At 42.6% G+C, this 19,977-nt stretch overlaps 1 protein-coding gene across 2 annotated transcripts in view; it reads left to right on the top strand.

The window, feature by feature from the left end:
* txnrd2.2 (thioredoxin reductase 2, tandem duplicate 2) overlaps positions 1 to 19,977 on the top strand; it is an 80,263-nt gene that overhangs the window by 24,149 nt on the left and 36,137 nt on the right. For both annotated transcript variants that reach the window (XM_052031898.1, XM_052031899.1), the window contains exons 8-11: positions 469 to 536; positions 15,497 to 15,516; positions 15,713 to 15,804; positions 17,099 to 17,273. In XM_052031898.1, the coding sequence (XP_051887858.1) occupies positions 469 to 536; positions 15,497 to 15,516; positions 15,713 to 15,804; positions 17,099 to 17,273 (355 nt within the window). The remainder of the gene's footprint in view (positions 1 to 468; positions 537 to 15,496; positions 15,517 to 15,712; positions 15,805 to 17,098; positions 17,274 to 19,977) is intronic.

Below are 19,977 nucleotides of genomic sequence, written 5' to 3'. Positions count from 1 at the left end.
TTCTTTTTATTTATTCTGCATTCACGATGATGGGATTTTAAAACAGATCTTAAAAGTAGATCTCCTCAGACCGTGTGGGTTTTTGTTGGTACAACCTCATAGTCAAGCCTGGCCTATACTTGCTTTCAGTGTTTCTAGACATCATTGGATGCAATGGGGTAAACTCTACATAAATTTTCTCTGCTCATTAATCCAAACTGATTTTACAAACATTTTTGTTGAAATCAATAGTGATTTTGAGAGCTCTGTGGTTCTGTTTCAGATTTAATTTGCCAACTGGCCCCAGTAGCGATTTTATTTAGAGTATAACTCGATTGCAATCTTTCTAATTAAATTTGTGTAATCATCCGGAATAGTATTTCCGCAGTAAATCCAGCTCTCTCCACCCCACATGGTGTTTATTTTCTTGTAACAGACAAAAATATAGAGCTGTGTTTTGGCTGTGAAATGATCATTCACTTTTGAAAGATTCCAGGGGCTGAATTTGGCATTTCCAGTGATGACATTTTCTGGCTGCGAGACTCACCTGGAAAAACGTGAGTAAAGGATCCATTCAGCTGGACTTTAGTGGATGCAAATGTATTTCAATGGATGATGCACTGGCAGTGAGAATACAGTTATGTGGATTCATTACGTTCCTGGCACTGATAGTCAAATGATGAAAGATTGCAGCATGCTGTTATGCAGAGGAACTTGGGAGTGCTTGTGCATGAATCGCAAAAGGTTGGTTTGCAGGTGCAACAGGTTATCAAGAAGGCAAATGGAATGTTGGCCTTCATTGCTAGAGGGATTGAATTTAGGAGCAGGGAGATTATGCTGCAACTGTACAGGGTAGGCGAGGCCGCACCTGGAGTACTGCGTGCAGTTCTGGTCTCCTTACTTGAGGAAAGATGTACTGGCTTTGGAGGCAGTGCAGAGGAGGTTCACCAGGTTGATTCCAGAGATGAGGGGGTTAGCCTATGAAGAGAGATTGGGTCGCCTGGGACTATACTCACTCGAATTCAGAAGAATGAGAGTGGATCTTATAGAAACATATAAAATTATGAAAGGGACAGATAAGATAATAAGATGGAGGCAGGAAGGTTGTTTCCACTGGTAGGTGAGATTAGAACTAAGGGACATAACATCAAGATTCGGGGAAATAGATTTAGGACTGAGAACAGAAGAAATTGTTTTTTCCAGAGAGTAGTGGATTTGTGGAATTCTCTGCCCAGGGAAGCAGTAGAGGCTACCTCATTAAATATATTTAAGACACAGTTATATAGATTTTTGCATAGTAGGGGAATTAAGGGTTATGGGGAAAAGGCAGGTAGGTGGATCTGAGTCCACGGCCAGATCAGCCACGATCTTATTGAATGGCAGAGCAGGCTCGACGGGCCAGATGGCCTCCTCCTGGTCCTATTTCTTATGTTCTTAAATTTATTTCCAATTGTGAATTACAAGGTATTCTTGGTCATCTTGCATCTTTAAAAGAATACTCAAGCTGGCATTTATCTAATGAGCTGATTACAGTGTACCTGATGTTGACAAAGTGTTGGATCCATTAATGCTTAAGGCACCAGAAAAATAGATCACAGAGTTCATTACAAGGTCTGATTCTGGCGGCTTTAAAGTGCAGTTACTGAAAAGATCCAAGGTTGAACGTGTGTGTGTGTGTGTGTGTGTGTGTGTGTGTGTGTGTGTGTGTGTGTGTGTGTGTGTGTGTGTGTGTGTAAGTGTAATATTTAAAGCAAAGTGACTAATCATGCCAAATAATTATTACATGTGGTATTAATAGGTTAATTGAGTTGATCCTGTCCTTGTACCACAATTTTACTCCAAGTGGATATATGGAAAGCAAGATAGTTATGCTTCAGGAAACTGCCACATATGATGGACTATTGAATGAAAGGAATTATTTTCCAAATTTTATGCCATTTTTCAGAAAATCTCTTTTTTTTTCTCCCACTCACTTTAACTTTTGCTTGTGGAACTTCAAATCGTGAGGTACCAGATTAAAAGTTAAAATGTCAGGCTTCACGGTGGCTTTCCTTCATTCTTGTTAGGATTTGAATACCATCTGGGCTATGCCATCTTCTCAAACCTACCATCTGGTAGGAGGTACAGAAGCCTGAAGTCCCCCACCATCAGGTTCAAGAATAGCAACCATTCAGTTCTTTAACCAACCGGCACAATCCTAATCACTATCTCAGTATAGTAACACTATGACCACTTTGCACTAAATTAGACTTTTGTTTGTACTAATTGTGTTCTTTCTTGAAAAAATTGTGTATAATTTATGTTTTTTTTGTGAATGCTGCTTACATGATGCTATGTGCCTGTGATGCTGCTGCAAGTAAATCTTTCATTGCACCTGTGCACACGTACTTGTGCACATGACAATAAACTCAACTTTTCAAAATCTCACTCTACGAGGATGAAATTCTACTGTAGATAATCCAAATGTAGTGTGGGTTTCTGTAAAGTGTGTTTTTCAGTGCAAGGACACAGTGTAGCATTTGTTGCACTAAGTCTACGGGTTTCTTCAGCCCAATGTTAAAGACTTCTTGTCTGCTCCCATGCCTCAGATTTGCTATTGCCAGTAAAGAGGTTGAAAAATTAGTTCTCTTAATTTAATTTGAACTGCTTCATCTTGGTTTTGGGGGGGGTGGTGCAGGGTTCGTAAAGTCAAAAATATGAAGTAAGATAGTATTAAGAATGTAGAAATCGCTCTTCAGATTTTTTTCCAGTGTTTTTTGAAAATATGCAAGAATGCTAATATTTTACCAGTTAACTAGTACCTTGTGTGTCTTGATGAACTTCATTACTTGTTGTTCTAGTCCTTCAACTAATATGTCAAAGGAACTTCAAAGTGTTTTTGGTTATATTTAGCTATTTTCCTTAGGATGGTTATAGGTTGCAATTACTTCAGAGATCAGCAAGTTTCCCACATCGAGCTCATTGAAGGCTTGAACATGGTTTCAAGGTGTTTTTATATATTTAAAGTAGTTCTCTGGAGCTTTAGCTTATAGCAGAATACACCAGAAGAATAATTAAACTGGAAGAACAATTATAGAGTACTTTCTTTTTACTTCCATCCTTAAAATAAAAAAGTTTGAAGTCAAAGATGAACTGAAGATTGCAGGGTTATTAATTTCATTGCAAAAGCAGTCTCATTTTCCCTTTGGACATGTTCTTAGAAACTGTAGCTTTGACATTTTGCTCAATTGATTGTTTTTTGGGTGGAATATGATTGCATGAAAATGTGCCAATGCTTTCTTGAACAGCAAAGATCTTGGCTAAAGTGATAGTACAGTGAAATAAGTCAAAGCCAAGTTTATTGTCATATGCACAAGTACATGTATGCACAAGTGCACTGAAAAACCTACTTGCAGCAGCATCACCACAGGCACATACCATCAGAGACACAACATTCACAAGAGAAACATAAATTATTCAAAATTATACAAGAACACAATTAGAATTAAAAAAAAGTCCACTGTAGTGCAAAGTGGTCATAGTGTTGCTATGGTAGTGAGGTGGTGATTAGGTTTGTGCAGGTTGGTTCGAGAACAGAATGGTTGAAGGAAAGTAGCTGTTCTTGAACCTGGTGGTATGGGACTGAAAGATGTTTTAAATGTCCACAACATATATTCAAGCACAATAAAAACAGAAACTGCTTGAAGCAGGAAGCATCTTTGACCTGTAACATTAACTTTGTTTCTCTTCCTACAGTTGCTGCTTGACCTGCTGAGCGTTCTCAGCAGTTTCTGTTAACGTTCCAGCATCTGCAGTTTTATTGTTGCATACTCAAGCATAATTGTCTAAAAATTGCTGTTAAAATAATGGCAGCTCACGCCATCAGCAACTTAGTTGAACAAAATGTTTTTAAGCTGGAGCATAGAGCGACTTACCTAAATAATGGTAGTTGTTCTTTGATGTTGTGCACAATCCAACTCTGGAATTTTCAATGAAATTTGAACTCTTAGTACTGAATTTAATTTACTAAACAATGTCATGTCATCAACTAAATCTTTTTTGACTATAATTGGCTGTTGGATAGATTATTTTTTTTTTATTGACATCTGGACTACAGTTTTAATCGGATTTGGTCTTGTCAGAAAATCCCCGAATTGTTTCATGCACATACATAGCATAGAGACAACGAGGACTAAAGGCGTGCCATTTAAAGTGAAATATACTGCAAAATCAAGTGTGGTACATTTGCCTTTAACCTGAAGCCAGTTTATCTCGTTAAAGCATACACTGATGCCACTGATCTAAGCCCACCTTTTTGATGTGATGTAGGACAGAAACTGAGAATAGTCACATTGGCAGAAAGAAACAGACAATTGTCAGATTGGCAGACCTGCATCCCAAGGTTTTCCAGGTAGTGATCATGGAGACGGTAGATGCACTGGTTGTCATCTTGCAAGGTTCCATAAATTCTAGAGTGGTTTGCACAGACAGAAAGATAGCAAATGTAACCTCGTTATTTTAGGAAAGAGGGAGAGAAGATACAGAGCATTATAGCCCAGTTAGTCTAACATCAGTAGTAGGGGAAATGCTACACTCTATTAGTGAAGTGGTAACAGAGCATTCAGAAAATAACAATAAGATTTTGAAGAATCGACGTAGATTTATGAAAGGGAAATCAGATCTGACTAATCTGATAGTTTTTCTGAGGTTTTAATGAGCAAATTATTTAAAGGTGAGCCAGTGTACGCAGTGTATTTGTGCTTTTAGAGGCCTTTGATAAAGTTCCGGACGGGTTATTAAATAAAATTAAAGCACTAAGGATACACTGGCATGGAATAAGGATTGCTTTATGGACAGAAAATGGAGTAGGAATAAATGGGTCATTTTTGAGTGGGTGTGTTGACTATGACTAATGGATGCCCCACGGTCCGGTTCTATGGCTCTAGCTGTTTGTATTCTGTCTCAATGATTTGGATGAGGGGACTCAGTGTAATGTATCCATGTCTGCTGATGCTATAAAGCTGTGTGGCAGTCTCTGAGTTGTGAGGAGATTGCAGAGAGCTTCAGGGTGAAATTGTCATTCCAACTGAACGTGCAAGAACACAAAAAAAAACAGGAGCAGTAGTAGGCCACTTGGCCCCTCAAGCCTGCCCCACCATTCAACATGATCATGGTTGATCTATGCTGACCTCTCTTCTGTGCCAGGTCCCCATATCCCTCAATTCCTCGACCTTTCAAATATTTATCCACCTCCACTTTAAATAATTCCAATGATCCAGCCCTCACCAACTGCCGGGGCAAAGAATTCCAGAGATTCAAAACCCTCTGTGTGAAGAAATTTTCACGTATCTCATTTTTAAACAACTGACATCTTATCTTGTAGCTATGTCCCCTTGATCATGATTCTCCCACCAGTGGAGACATCTCAGCATCTACCCTGTCAAGCTGCCTTAGGATCTTATGTTTGAATAAGATCACCCTTCATTCTTCTAAGCTTCAAGGAATACAAGGGCAAATCGTCTAGCCTGTTCTAATGGGACAACTCTCTCATCCCAGGAATTTAGCTTGTGAATATTCTCAGGACTGCCTCCAATGCTACTATATTGTTTTTTAGGTAAGGGGACGAACTGTATTATAGGTGTAGCCTCACCAACACTCTGTATAGCTTCAACAAAACCTTCCTATACTTAAACTCCAATCCTTTTGCAATATAAGACAACATGCTCAAGGGGCAGTACACTCTTAAGGGCAAGACCCTTAACAGTGTTGAAGAGCAGAGAGACCTTGGGGTACAAGTCCATGGCTCATTGAAAGTGGCTGCATAGGTAGATAGGGTGGTTAAGAAGGCTTATGGAATGCTTGCTTTCATTAATCGGGGTATTGAGTATAGGAGTCAAGAAGTTATGATGCATCTCTATAGAACTCTGGTTAGGCTGCATTTAGAGTATTGTGTGCAATTCTGGTTACCTCACTATAGGAAGGATGTCGAGGCTTTAGAGAGGGTGCAGAGGAGGTTTACTAGGATGCTGCCTGGATTAGAGGGCATGTGCTGTCAGGAGAGGCTGGACAAACCTGGGCTCTTTTCTCTGGAGCAGCAGAGGCTGAGGGGTGATCTGTTGGAAGTGTATAAAATTATGAGGGGCATAGACAGGGTGGACAAGCAATATCTTTTTCCCATTATTGAGCGATCCAGTACCAGAAGGCATGCATTTAAGGTGAGAGGGAGTAGGTTCAGAGGAGATGTGAGGAGTAAGTTTTTTTTACTGAGAGAGTGGTGAATGCCTGGAATGTGTTGCCTGATAGGATGGTGGAGGCAAATTCATTGGGGGCTTTTAAGAGGGGCTTGGATGGGCTGATGAATGAGAGGAAAATGCAGGGCTATGGGCATTCTGTAGGTAGGAGGGAATAGCTATGTCGGCACAAATATTGTGGGCCGAAGGGCCTGTTCTATGCTGTACTGTTCTATGTTCTATTCTGTTTGCCTTCTGAACTGTTTGTTATACCTGCCTGGTAACTTTTTGTGATACAAGGACTTGGCAGATAGAATATAATATGGAAAAATATGGTCGTCTTTGAAATAAAAAAAAGTGTGGAGTAATTTTTTTAAATCGTGAGAGATCGAATGATATTAGTGTTCCTGAGTTTCAGATCTATGTCTGAAATAACTGGCCTGTTATCTCCACAGAGACCATTGAACCTGATGAACCCGCGTCTTTATTTTTCTGATTTGGATTTTCAATATTTTATTTATAAAATTAGATAAAGTCGCTTTTTTCCCCACTTTTTGGTTGTCGCTATTTCATTTTTCTCCCACTAGATAGCAGTAAACGTCCAGCATTTGGAGTCCAATAGGCATTATGACTTGTTTCTGCATCAGGGTGAAATCAAAGGCCAATGTTCTAAGGTCCTGTGGGCTAGAAAAGCACAATAAAAATAGTGATTTTTTTTTTGGCAGTGGGAGTACCTTGTAATTCTTGAAGGTATCTACAGTATGTAATTGACAGGGTGAAATTAATCATGTAGAGGACTGCAAATAGCTGTGATCTTGATTATATGCACAGTAGATCTTATTTCTAATTCTACTTTTGTCCGGTTGCTGTTGATACAGGTTTTAACAGAGTATGGGAGGTGTATTGCTGTTTACATTGTCACATTCCTGCAGTAATAGTTGGAATAAACCTCGAGGCGTTACAGTAGCTTTTCTGCACTATGTCAGCAAATATGACTGCAGATTGCCCAGAATATCATGTTGTATGATCTAATTGTACAATTGGTTAACTTTATTTTCGGCCTGTTTGAAGGCACTTTCTATACATGTACTTTTATTATATTGATAGATTGCTGGAAATCCAAATTATTAATTGAGTGGTTTTGGTTGAAAAATGCCTGAACCTTTTTGATATCAACCTGAAAAGCTGGGGAAGGTTGAAAAAGTGTCACTCTGTGTGTTCCTCAAGGCTGCAGGTATATGATTAGTTTTCAACTGAAATGCATTGAATTCAAAGTGTGTTCCCAAGAAGCAAGTTGTATCTTGGGCTGTGACTTGTCTGTCTGTAGCAAACTAAGTATTAACTTTCATGTTTATAGAATCTCATCTCTGGGGAAATGATTTTTCAAAAATGTGTTTGGATGGTACAAGAGTCCCAGTATCCCAAATCCTACAACATTGAATACTTAATATCTACTTTATCAAATGCCTAAGGTCTCATGCTGAACTGGGATGACAGGGCAGAATATAATGTCTTATTATGCAAACCTTTCAGTGTGCTTTACAAATCTTCATCAAGGTGGCGAATAGAAGGAATGATCAAAAACTTAGATGAAAAGCTGCATTTAGTAAAGGACTTGCAAAGGTTTGCTCCCTCTGTTCTGAAAACCAAACCACGTGTGAGAGGTGGTCTCAATACAGCCACATCAAGACCTGACTTGCATTCTCCTGCCAAATTTGTGTCAATGACTTGAAAGCATGCTGTTACTGCAGCCACAGTTACGCCTCTGCTCCACCCATGAATTGTGCTGGAGATGGAAGGACCAATTGTGAATTCAGTAAAATGCCCTGGAATCAGCAGAGTATGCAAACTGCCTCAGAGATCCTGCTTGATCCAACCCGACGCCTGCAGTCACTGCCTGTGCTATTTCCATCCTGCACTTAGCTTTGTGCCCAAGCACCCTTCAATCCTTACTTTGTTGGATGGCCACAGCAACAGAGTGGTCCACAGCAGTGACTTGGCCTCACTCTTAGAACGCCCGATGGCCTTTTGATAGCTCACTGGAGTTACAAGGTCTTTAAGGTGCTTTTGATTGTCTGTTATGAAGAGAGACATTTAAAAACAGTTCAAAAGGTATTTAAACAATTAATAAGATTAAAATTATTAAGTTTACTTAAATACAATAGTCACATAGGATGGAAACAGGCCCTTCAGCCCAACCCATCCATGAGATATCTTTCCGAGTTAGTACCATTTACCTGCATTTGTCCCATATCCCTCTAAACCTTTCCTATCCATGTACCTGTCCAAAATATCTTTTGAACATTGTAATTGTACCTGCCTCTATGGCTTCCTCTGGCAGCTCTTTCCATATACCCACCACCCTCTGTGTGAAAAAGTTGCCCCTCAGATCCCTTTTAAATCTTTCTCCTCTCACCTTAAATCTATGCACTCTAGTTTGAGATTCCCTGACACTGGGGAAAGAGACTGTGGCCATTCACCTTATCTATGCCCTCATAATTTTATATACCTTTATAAGGTCACCCCTCAGCCATCTACACACTGGGGGAAAAATGTCCCAGCCTATCTAGCCCCTCCTTATAACTCCAGCCCTCCCGTCCCGGTAACATCCTCGTGAATCGTTTCTGCACCCTTTCCAGCTTAATGCCATCCTTTTTCATTAATTTCTATCACTTAACGACATCCTTCCAGATATAGGAAGGATGTCATTAAGTGATAGAAATTAATGAAAAATATTAAATAAAACAAAGGGAAACAGCAGTTACCTGCAATTATCTTTTCGATCAAGATCGTTGACCCTATTTCAATGAATGGGATTGCACGGCCTTGGCTAGCAAGCCAGATGTGAATTGCATCTGTTCCCACAGTTCCACACGTCTGAACTTTGCCCAGGACTTGTTGCCATGTCCGTTAGTGGAATGCGAGGTCAAGTATGCGGCTCCTTGACCAGAAGCTCCTCCTGACTCTGGTATTACTCTGAGTAGGGGTAGCAGTTAGAAATGAATTGACCCACTCACAGCAGCTAGCTGGCAGATCTCTATGGAACCTCCAGCTAGCGAGCATCATGATTTGCTTGCTGTGTCTGCGTGAAGCAAATCTTCTTTCAGGGAAGCTGGTTCAATGGTGGTAGTGTCTGCACTGACCAAATGCATTCTAGAACATTGTAGGAAGCAAGGGAAGAAATTGCTGGGGCCCAGGCAGAGATTTTTGTAGTTTCCTTAGCCACAGGTGAGGTACCAGAAGACTAATTTTGTGGTACCAGGAGACACACACCCCTCCTCCACCAGAGTGGCTAATGTTGTGTTTTTACTTTGCAAGGACAAGGCAGGGAACTACAGACCTGTGAGCCTAACATTAGTGGTGGGAAAGTTACTGGAGGGGATTCTGAAGGACAGGATCTATGTGCATTTGGAAAGGCAAGGTGTGGCTTTGTGTGTGGGAAATCATGTCTCACAAATTTGATTGAGTTTTTTTGAAGAGGAGCCCACGAGGATTGACAGGGATGGGATGGTAGATGTTATCTACGTGGACTTTAGCAAGGCTTTTGACGAGGTCGCGCATAGTAGACTGGTCTGGTAGGTGGGATCACATGGGATCCAGGCTGAGTTAGCCAGCTCGATACAAAATTGGCATGGTGGAAGGAGTCAGAGGGTAGTAGTGGAGAGTTGTTTTTCTGGATTGAAGGCCTGTGACAAGCGATGTGCCACAGGGTCAGTGTTGGGTCCCCTGTTTTTTTGTCATATATAAAAACGATTTGGATGAGGATGTTGGTGGCACAGAACATAGAACAGAACAGCACAGTACGAGCCCTTTGGTCCACAATGTTGTGCCGACCTATGTAAACCTACTCCACGATCGATCTAACCCTTCCCTCCTACACAGCCCAAAGCCCTCCATTTTTCTTACATCCATGTGCCTATGTAAGAGTCTCTTAAATGTCCCTATTGTATCAGTCTCTACCACCATCCCCGGCAGTGCGTTCCAGGCACCCACCACTCCCTGTGTAAACAAAAACCTACTCTGACATCTCCCCTAAACTTTCCTCCACTCAGCTTAAATGGATGTCCTCTGGTATTGGCCATTGCCACCCTGAGAAAAAGGTGCTGGCTGTCCACTCAATCTACGCCTCTCATAATCTTACATAGAACATTACAGCGGTACAGGCCCTTCGGCCCACGATGTTGTGCCGACATTTTATCCTGCTCTAAGATCTGTCTATCCTCCCACATAGCCTGCCATTTTTCTATCATTTGTGTGCCTATCTAAGAGTCTCTTAAATGCCTCTAATGTATCTGCCCCCACAACCTCTGCCAGCAGTGCATTCCACGCACCCACCATTCTCTGTGTAAAAAAAAAACACTTACCCCTGACATCCCCCTTGTACCTTCCTCCAGTCACCTTAAAATTATGCCCCCTCGTGTTAGCCATTTTCACCCTGGGAAGAAGTCTCTGACTGTCCACTCAATCTATGTCTCTTATCATCCTGTACACCTCTATCAAGTCAGCTCTCATCCTCCTCCTCTCCAAAGAGAAAAGCCCTAGCTTGCTCAACCTATCCTCATAAGACATGCTTTCCAATCCAGGCAGCATCCTCTCTAAAGCTTCCACATCCTTCCTATAATGAGGCAACCAGAACTGAACTGTGGTCTAACCAGAGTTTTATAGAGCTGCAACATTGCCTCGCTGCTCTTGAACTCATTACCCCGACTAATGAAGGCCAACACGCCATACGCCTTCTTAACTACCCAGTCAACTTGCGCGACAACTTTGAGGGATCTATGGACTTGGACCCCAAAATCCCTCTGTTCCTCCACACTGCTAAGGATCCTGCCATTAACCTTAAAGTACAAGTTCGATCTTCCAAAGTGTATCACTTCATACTTCTCTGGATTGAACTCCATTGGCACTTCTCCACCCAGCTCTGAATCCTGACTATATCCGTACGACAGCCGTCTACACTATCCACAACTCCTTCAACCTTCGTGTCATCTGCAAACTTACTAACCCATCCCTCCACTTCCTCGTCCAAGTCATTTATGAAAATCACAAAGAGCAGGGCATGATCAGTAAGTTTGCAAATGACACCGAAAGTGGTGATGTGGTGGACAGTGAAGAAGGTTGTCCAAGGTTGCTACAGGATCTAGATCAACTGGGAAAGTGGGCAAGAGAATAGAAGATGGACCTAAGCTCAGACACATGCAAAGTAATGCATTTTGGGAAGTTAAACCAGGGCAGGACCTACACGGTGTACGACAGGGCCCTGGAGAGTGTTGTTGAATGGTGTGACCTAGGGGTACAAGTACATAGTTCCCTCAAAGTGGTGACACAGGTAGACAAGGTGGTGAAGCCATATGCCGTCCTTGCCTTCATTGGACAGGGCATTGAGCACAAGAGTTCGGAAATCATGTTATAGCTGTACAAGATGTTGGCGAGACTGCACCTAGAATATTGTGTGCAATTCTGGTCACTGTGCTGTAGGAAAGGTGTGATTAAGCTACAGAGAGTGCAGAACAGATTCAGAAGGGCTGTTTTCCCTGGAGTGAAGGAGGCTGAAGGGTGACCTTGCGGAGGGTTTATAAAATCATGAGAGGCATAGATATGGTGGATGGTCACGGTCTTTTTCCCGGGGTAGGGGAGTCTAAAACTAGAAGGTATAGGTTTAAGGTGAGAGAAGAAAGACATAAAGCGGATCTGAAGGGCAACTTTCACACAAGAGGATGGTGGGTACATGGAACAAACTCAAGGCAGGTACAATTACAATGTTTAAAAGACATTTAGACAGGTTCATGGATAGGAAAGGTTTAGAGGGATAGGGGCCAAATGCAGGCAGGCAAAACTCAGGAAAAGGCACCTTAGTTGACATGGACAAGTTGGGCCGAACAGCCTGGAGACAAGTTCTGTAACTCAATGATTCTATTAAAAAAACATTGGCGAGGTATTGGAAGCTTCAACTGCTTTAGCATAAATGACCCACGGTATTCTGGATATCAGCTCGAAGCAAATTCATCTTGACTCATTGTGACTTAACACTAATCATGTAGCCCTTGGGGCTGGTGTTCCTTTGCAATATGTATTACACTTTCAGTTGGTGTTATATTGTTAATACCTGAAGGGATTAGTCTTGTCATCTGATTATCCGTTCCACCACCACCTCATCCTTCAATTGTCTCGAAGCTCAGTCTTGTGTGGGCCACACACATAGCAAAAGGTTTCTTTTCGATATCTGCAGCATTTATTTTCATAGGCCCTTCACAGTTTATATTGTGATCTCCAAGAGAATAAATTAATACATTTCCTCTGCACCATGGCAGTAAACTTCAATGGCTTTCTCCACAGAACTATAGGCTGGATCAACAAACAAGATGCTGGAGCAACTCACTGGGTCAGGCAGCATCTGTGGAAGGAAATGGACAAGCGACATTTTGGGTTGAGACCCTTCATCTGGACTGAAAGATCGAGGGGAAATGGCCGGTCTAAAGAGGTGAAGGGAAGGGGTGGAGCAAGAGCTGGCAGGCGATAGGAGGATCCAGGTGAGGAGGGGTGATGGGCAGATGGAGGAGGGGAGAGTAGAATAGTGACAGAGGCTGGGAGACGATAGGTGGAGGTGACAGAGGGCTGCAGATGATGGAATCTGATGGGACGGGAAGGTGGAGCATGGAATCAAATTGCATCCGGTGCTCTCGATGTGGCCTCTACACCACTGAGACCAGGTGCAGCCTAGGAGACAGCTTTGCTGAGCACCTGCGCTCTGTCCGCTATGGTCTTCTGGATCTCCCCGTTGCTGGCCATTTTAATTCTCCTCCCCATTCCCAGAACGACATATCTGTCCTCACTTCCTCCACTGCCAGGGTGAGGCTGAACACAATCCAGAGGAACAGCACCTCATATTCCATCTGGGTAGTCTACAACCCGACGGCACGAACATTGAGTTCTCCAACTTCAGGTAAACTGCTCCAGCTGTCCCTTTTCTGTCTCCTCCTGATCTACCCAGTCCCCCCATCACCCTGTTTCTTTCCCCTCCTCCACCCACTCTGTCTGCCCATCACCCACACACCCCTCCCACTGGGTCCCCTCCCCCCCACTGTTCCCCTCTGCCCTCCCCACCTCCCTTATTTGGTTCCATGCTCCACCTTCCTCTCCTATCAGATCCCATCATCTGCAGCCCTCTGTCACCTCCACCTCTCACCTCCCGGCCTCTGTCACTGTTCCACTCTTGCCTCCTCCATCTATCACCCCTTCTCACTGGGATCCACCTATCACTTTGCCAACTCTTGATCCACTTCTTCCCGTCCACCTCTTTATACTGGTTATCGTTCAGTCCAGATGCAGGATCTCGACCTGAGACATCGACTGTCCATTTCCCTCCACAGATGCTGCCTGACCCGCCGAGTTCCTCCAGAATCTTGTTTGTTGTTCCAGATTCCAGCATCTGCAGTCTCTTGTGTTTCCATATAGGCTAGATCAGTTGTTTTGGATTCAAAAATACTGAGCATAAGCCACAGTATGTGCTCAGGGAAGTTATGTTGGACAGTATAAGACTGGTTAGCCCACAACTCGAGTGCATTTGATTCTGGTCACCACACTTGAAGGATGTTAAGGCCCAGAGAGGGTGTAGGAGATGGGTACTGGAGTGGTTCCACAGATGAGGGATTTTTGTTACAAGGTTCAACTGCAGGTTGTTTTCCTTGGAGTCAAAGCTGAGTTTATTGTCATATGCACAAGTACATGTGTGCCCTGGCACAATGAAAAACTTACTTACAGCGGCACCACGGGCACATAGCATCATATAAGCAGCATTCACAAGAAAAACGTAATGTAAACATAAATTGTACACATTTTTACAAGAAAGAATACGATTAGAACAAAAACTAAACAAAGTCCATTTTAGCGCAAAATGATCAAAGCAGTCACAGTGTTGCTTAACTGTAGTGATTAGGATTTTGCCAGTTGGTTCAAGAACCGAATGGTTGAAGGGAAGTAGCTGTTCTTGAACCTGGTGGTGTGGGACTTCAGGCTTCTGTATCTCCTGCCCGATGGTAGCTGCAAGAAGATGGCATGGCCCAGATGGTGGGGATTTTTGATGATAGATGTTGCCTTCTTGATACTACTGATGGTGGGGAGGGATGGATTGGGCAGAGTCCACTATTCTCTGCAGCTTCCTATGTTCCTGTGCATTCAAATTGCCAATTTGATAGTCGTGCTCAAGATCATTTTAGGCCAGTTAAATATAGGAAATCGGGTCCCATTATCGGATGGTTCAAGAGAACAGGATTGATTTTTTTTTTCTTTTCCTGCTCATCTGGTTCATACTTTGAGCCCAAGAGGAAGGCTAAAATTTTGTTCATGTTAATTTGGACAAACTTTAACCTTTCTATGTCAAACAGAGGGGTTAATTGAAGACAAGGTGAGCAGCACCATCATCACAAGGGCTTCAGCTGGCCAAGGAGAGGTCCCACATTATCTTTCTCAGGCAAATAGGATGAGAAATATCCTCCTGTAACTTTCCACCTGGAGAAAAACTGAATAGCTGTAAACAACTTGTATGATGTCCAGCATAGGAGGCCATTCACTCCACTGCATCTGTACTGACTATTTGAAGCATTGATTCAATTAGTCCCAATTCAGGTAGTTCATTCCATATCATAACAACACACTGCACTGAAAGAATTATCGCCATCTCTAATCCCTGGGCTGTCACCTTGAAATGGTCATGTGATTTTATTTTGTTTGGTTTGTGAGTGGTTCATTTGACATATAACCTCCCTTTAGATATTTGGATAAAACTAAACCTTTAGCGCTTTGTTGCAGATTAGTGCCTGGAGGCCCCAAGATTGTCTGGGTAGAGCTCCTTGCTCCTTATCACATGCATTGTAATTCAGTCCAATGATACATGCACCATCCAAGCTCATCCCTATCCAACACGTGGATCTGTCTGTGTCACTCTTGAGCTCATCACAGTGGCTGGTTCATGATTGTGATTGGCAGAGCTAGCCACCCTGATGACCTGCCAGGATTTTTTACCACTGCTTAATGAAGTGTGTTGGTAAGGTGGAAGTGAAAAGCAAGTTCAGGATGCGTTTAAGGGGATAGCAGTTTAATTTTCTAGGCTGGGGTTTGGCATTACAAACTGTGATTCAGAGATGTGAGATCAAATCCCAGCCTGGCACCTCAAATTCCAAATAATTAATTGAATGTGGAAATCAAGAAAACCAGTCTTGCCAGCAATCTCTGCATTCTTTTAATGCAGAAATTATTTAAAAAAATCCTACTGATAACATATTCATTTTTGTCTTTTATTTTCTTTACAGGTTAGTTATTGGTGCAAGCTGTATCCTTTTGAAAACTCTTTTGGAAAGGCATAATGTCTCACAAATGTTGGTTCTGACAAATACTTTGAAAGGAGCTAAATTTAATTTTACGCTGATAAACTTAGTTTGAAGTCAGTCACCTCATTTAACAGGAGATTACTTGAAACCCAAAACATGTTACAGTAATATTTGGATCTTTAGCATGATGCTTCACAGATGTGGCCCTGGAGTGTGCCGGCTTTCTCACTGGGGTTGGCTTGGATACTTCACTTATGATACGAAGCATTCCTCTCCGTGGATTTGATCAGGTATAACAAGAATGCTTATATAAATTTAGCTATTAAGAATTTTGATTTTCCATTATTTTGAACTGCAGTCTGTTACTTTACATTCATACTAAATAGACGGAATGAAATGCATTGCATGCTTAATTTAGTACCGTGTCTTTGAGAGTTTTCATCTTTCCGAAGTGTATTTAGACTTTGTACCTGTGAGATGGCATGGGGCAGTTTAACATAATTTGCATTTATTTAATGCTCCTTGTGTAGAAAAAGGGTCGAGGAATGGTGTCCCTATTGTAAAGGGATCCAGAAGGAAAGTTTGAAAAGAGGTGAGTTTTTGATGGGCTTCAAGAGGAGAGAGAATTGTAAAGGTCCAAAAAGAAAGTTCTGGCCTAAGTCAAGTGGTGCAAGACTGTGGTCTCATTACCAGCTGGTTGGCATCCAGCCCAGGTAACAGCTGATACTACTCATTCTTGGTGCCCGGCGCAAGCTGATTGGGCCAAAGGCTGTTGGTGAAGCTGACTGTTGGAGGGGACCAGCTTGAGTTACCACTTCTTGCTTATGGTCCTTGTCTCCTTCTCAGGTGCCCCTCTGAGCCCAAAGGGCAGACAGTTGACGGATGGCGTGGAGGGATAAGGGTCTGAGTTGGCAGTGGCCACCCCTTTCTCTAAGCCCAGCAGCGATGGCTCTATAGGGTCGTCTGTCCAGGTGACCAACTGTCCGGCTCTGTCTCCACCATCTTGCAGAACCTCTCAGAAGAGTGAGAAAGATTGGGCAGTGGCTAAGAATATCAGCTCTTAATGTCCATCTGTGCACAAACACCGTGGCCACTTACTGCTTCTATTTGTGTCTTCTGAAAACTATGGAGGCTAATCATCTAGTAAGCACAGGATGAAGTGAGTCAGACTCTGGGATAAAAACTTGCATTGATATAGCATCTTTCACGTCTTTTTGAAGTATATGTGGTGTAGCGAGTGTAGCACAAAGCTCCTTAAAACAGCATAAATCAGAAGAACTATTTGTGATTGTGCAAGGCTAGTCTATTTATGAGGTTAAATACTGGTCAGGAAAATGGTTTAACTGTTTGTCAGGGAATGTTACAGTTTGAAGTGTGTTTTGGTTTTGGGGTGTAGTTCGAGACATCCTGAAAATGGCAATGAAATCGTTTATCATCTCTAACAAAGTTTTGTGTGTTGAGTAACAATTAGAAGTTCCAGTTAAAGGTTCACAAATGACTCTATGTAAATGAGGGAAATAGGACATGTTAACACAAAGTAGTGTTGCTATTTCACAACATGCTTTCCCTCTTCATTTAATGTAGCAAATGGCTCACTTGGTGACAGACTACATGACATCTTATGGTACCCGAATCTTTTGGAAGTGCACGCCTGTCAAAATAGAAAAAATGAACAGCGGCAAACTGCAGGTTATATGGAAAAATCTGGCATCTGACATCGAAGAACGAGAGTCCTTTGACACAGTGATGTGGGCAATAGGTAAGAATGTCAATTCTTAACATTCCAACAAACACCAATACTGCTATAAGGCATGTATGAGACATGCATTTACATGGCTTTGGATTGGAAGTATTATGTTTCAATATTGCCAAAGATGCAGCCTGCATGAAAACTAACCTTCATAGTTTTACAGATCATAATTCACTTTATTATCTGTTGCTAGTTATATTCATTAAGATAAGATATCTTTATTAGTCACATGTACATCGAAACACAGTGAAATGCATCTTTTGCGTAGAGTGTTCTGGGGGCAGCCCGCAAGTGCCGCCACGCTTCCGGTGCCGACATAGCATGCCCACAACTTCCTAACCTGTATGTCTTTGGAATATGGGAGGAAACCGGAGCACCTAGAGGAAACCCACGCAGACACGGGGAGAACATACAAACTCCTTACAGACAGCGGCCGGAATTGAACCCGGGTCGCTGGCGCTGTAAAGCGTTATGCTAACCACTACACTACAGTGCCTGCCCCATTTATTACTTGTGTGGTGTTGTTGTGTGAAAAGGTTCTTTTGGAATCTTAAAGATGGAGGACTCTGGACACAGGCTTTGGATTTTAATAGTAGTTTAGTCACAAAGGCAAACGTGGGGACAGAATGAATGGGAACAGATGCACACTCACACACGCAGGAGACCGCAAACATGAGGGGGGATCACAACGAGGATCACACACACACACACACACACACACACACACACACACACACACACACACACACACACACACACACAAAAAAACAAGGTTCAGCTTATCAAGGGATATACACTTCAATGCCTGAATACCTTGACCCAAACAAGCATTGGCCCTAACACTCCCTGGAATCTGACTAAGATGCTCCCAAACCACGTGGTGAGGCACACTCTTACCAGTGGTCTCTGCAGCGTTGTCTCACTACTCCTGGGGCAGTTGAAAGAGAGAGAGCCAGGGGATTGCAACACTCTTTATAGTGCTGGGAGGCTGGGTGGAGCCTGGCCAGGTGATTTAGACAGGCCAATGGTTTGGAGGTCAAGGACAAAGGTGCCTGCCAAAGCCAATGGTCAGGCAGGTTCAGGAACAAAGGTGCTCTCCCTATATCCCTGATGGGTGGGGTGGAGCCACACCTTGATTGACAGTGGTGTCACTTCCGATCTGAGGAGCAATGCTGTCCTCCAACCAGAGGGGTCAGTGTTGTTACTGTCACGTGACAGCCATGTGCTCTCCTACTACAGGTGTGCAATCTTGCATTGCTTGACAATAATTTCATTAATAAGAAGAGTTGGGTTTTGCTTCATTTGGTATTGTTTGTTGTCCAGTTCATTGCCTAGGTCCTCATTATTCACAGAACTCTTGCTAGTCTGCATTAGAGGCTATTTGTAGAAGGGTAGCATCTGTAATTTATAAAACTTGACTGACAGGAGCTTCTGGTATGTAGTCAAACCTTGTCATTCACATCTGGAGAGGAGAGCTTGCAAGGGGACCTTATAGACATAAACGTGACCATTTTCAAAAAAAGGAGACAAATCTGATTAGTTATTTACAGGGGGTCTTCCTGCTGTCTGCTGCTGTCATTGTGAAGACCTCCTCAACTGCCTCAGGTGGTTCAGAGGGATCTATGTGTTCTGATACATGAAACACAAAAAGTCAGCAGCCGGGTCCAACAAGCAGTTAAGAAGGCAAATGGCATTTTGACCTTTAATGTGAAAGAGTTCAAGTCTGAAAATAGGAGGTTCTGTTCCAGTTGTACAGGGCGTTGGTGAGACTACATCTGGAATCCTGTGCCCAGTTTTGGTCCCCTTACTTAAAAAGAGGATGTCCAAAGGAGGTTCACCTGGCGAATTCTTGAGATGAGCGGGTTGTCCTATCAAAAGAAGCTAGACAGTTTGGGTTTGTACTCCTTGGAATTTAGAATAAGGAGGGGTAGTCTTATTCAAACATATAAGATTCTAATGAGGCTGGACAGGGTAGGTGTCGAGATGCTCCCTTTAGTGGGAGGATCACAAACAAGGGGTCATGGCTGCAAAATAAGGGGATGGTCATACAAAGTTGAGGGGTGTTGAAATTTCTTTTTGCAGAGGGTGGTGAATTTCTGGAGTTCTCTACCCCAGGGGGTTGCGGACGCTTAATGATTAGAAATGTTTAAGGTGGAGGCAGCTAAATTATTGAATGATCAAAGACTTGAGGGCTCTGGGGATCTGGTGCAGAAGTGGAATTGAGGTAAGCGTAGGTCAGCGATGATCATGTAGAATGGTGGGGTAGGCCTCAGGGGCCCACTGGCCTCCTAATTTCTTGTGTTCCTCCCAGTGGTCAAGAGCTAATTTCGGAATCACCATGTCAATTCCGCTCATAAAAAAGTGTCTTCTTCCAAGAAAAGGCAGGAAGCAGTATCCTGGCTGTTGTGCCTTTCCTGGCCTATGATGTGACTTATATAAGTCTGAAATAATTTAAGAGAAAAAGGATGTCTTGTATGAATCTCACAGCCAATTTCTCACTGTATTGTGAGGCATTATTTTCAAGACTGCATAGTGGCAGTCCTGTTCCTGTACAACCATAGGAGTTGCAACACCTAACTTTTCACTCCCTGCCTTCTTCCCCTCCACCATCAGATTTCTGAACGGTCCGTGAACCCAGGAACATAACCTCACTATTCCTTTTTTTTGCACTATTTATTTATTTTGTAATTTACAGTAATTTTATGTCTTTGCA

Source organism: Pristis pectinata, chromosome 17 (genome assembly GCF_009764475.1).
Source record: "Pristis pectinata isolate sPriPec2 chromosome 17, sPriPec2.1.pri, whole genome shotgun sequence".
Lineage (NCBI taxonomy): Eukaryota > Metazoa > Chordata > Chondrichthyes > Rhinopristiformes > Pristidae > Pristis > Pristis pectinata.
Note: the sequence above shows the minus strand (reverse complement) of the source record. Positions and strands in the feature narration are given on the sequence as shown.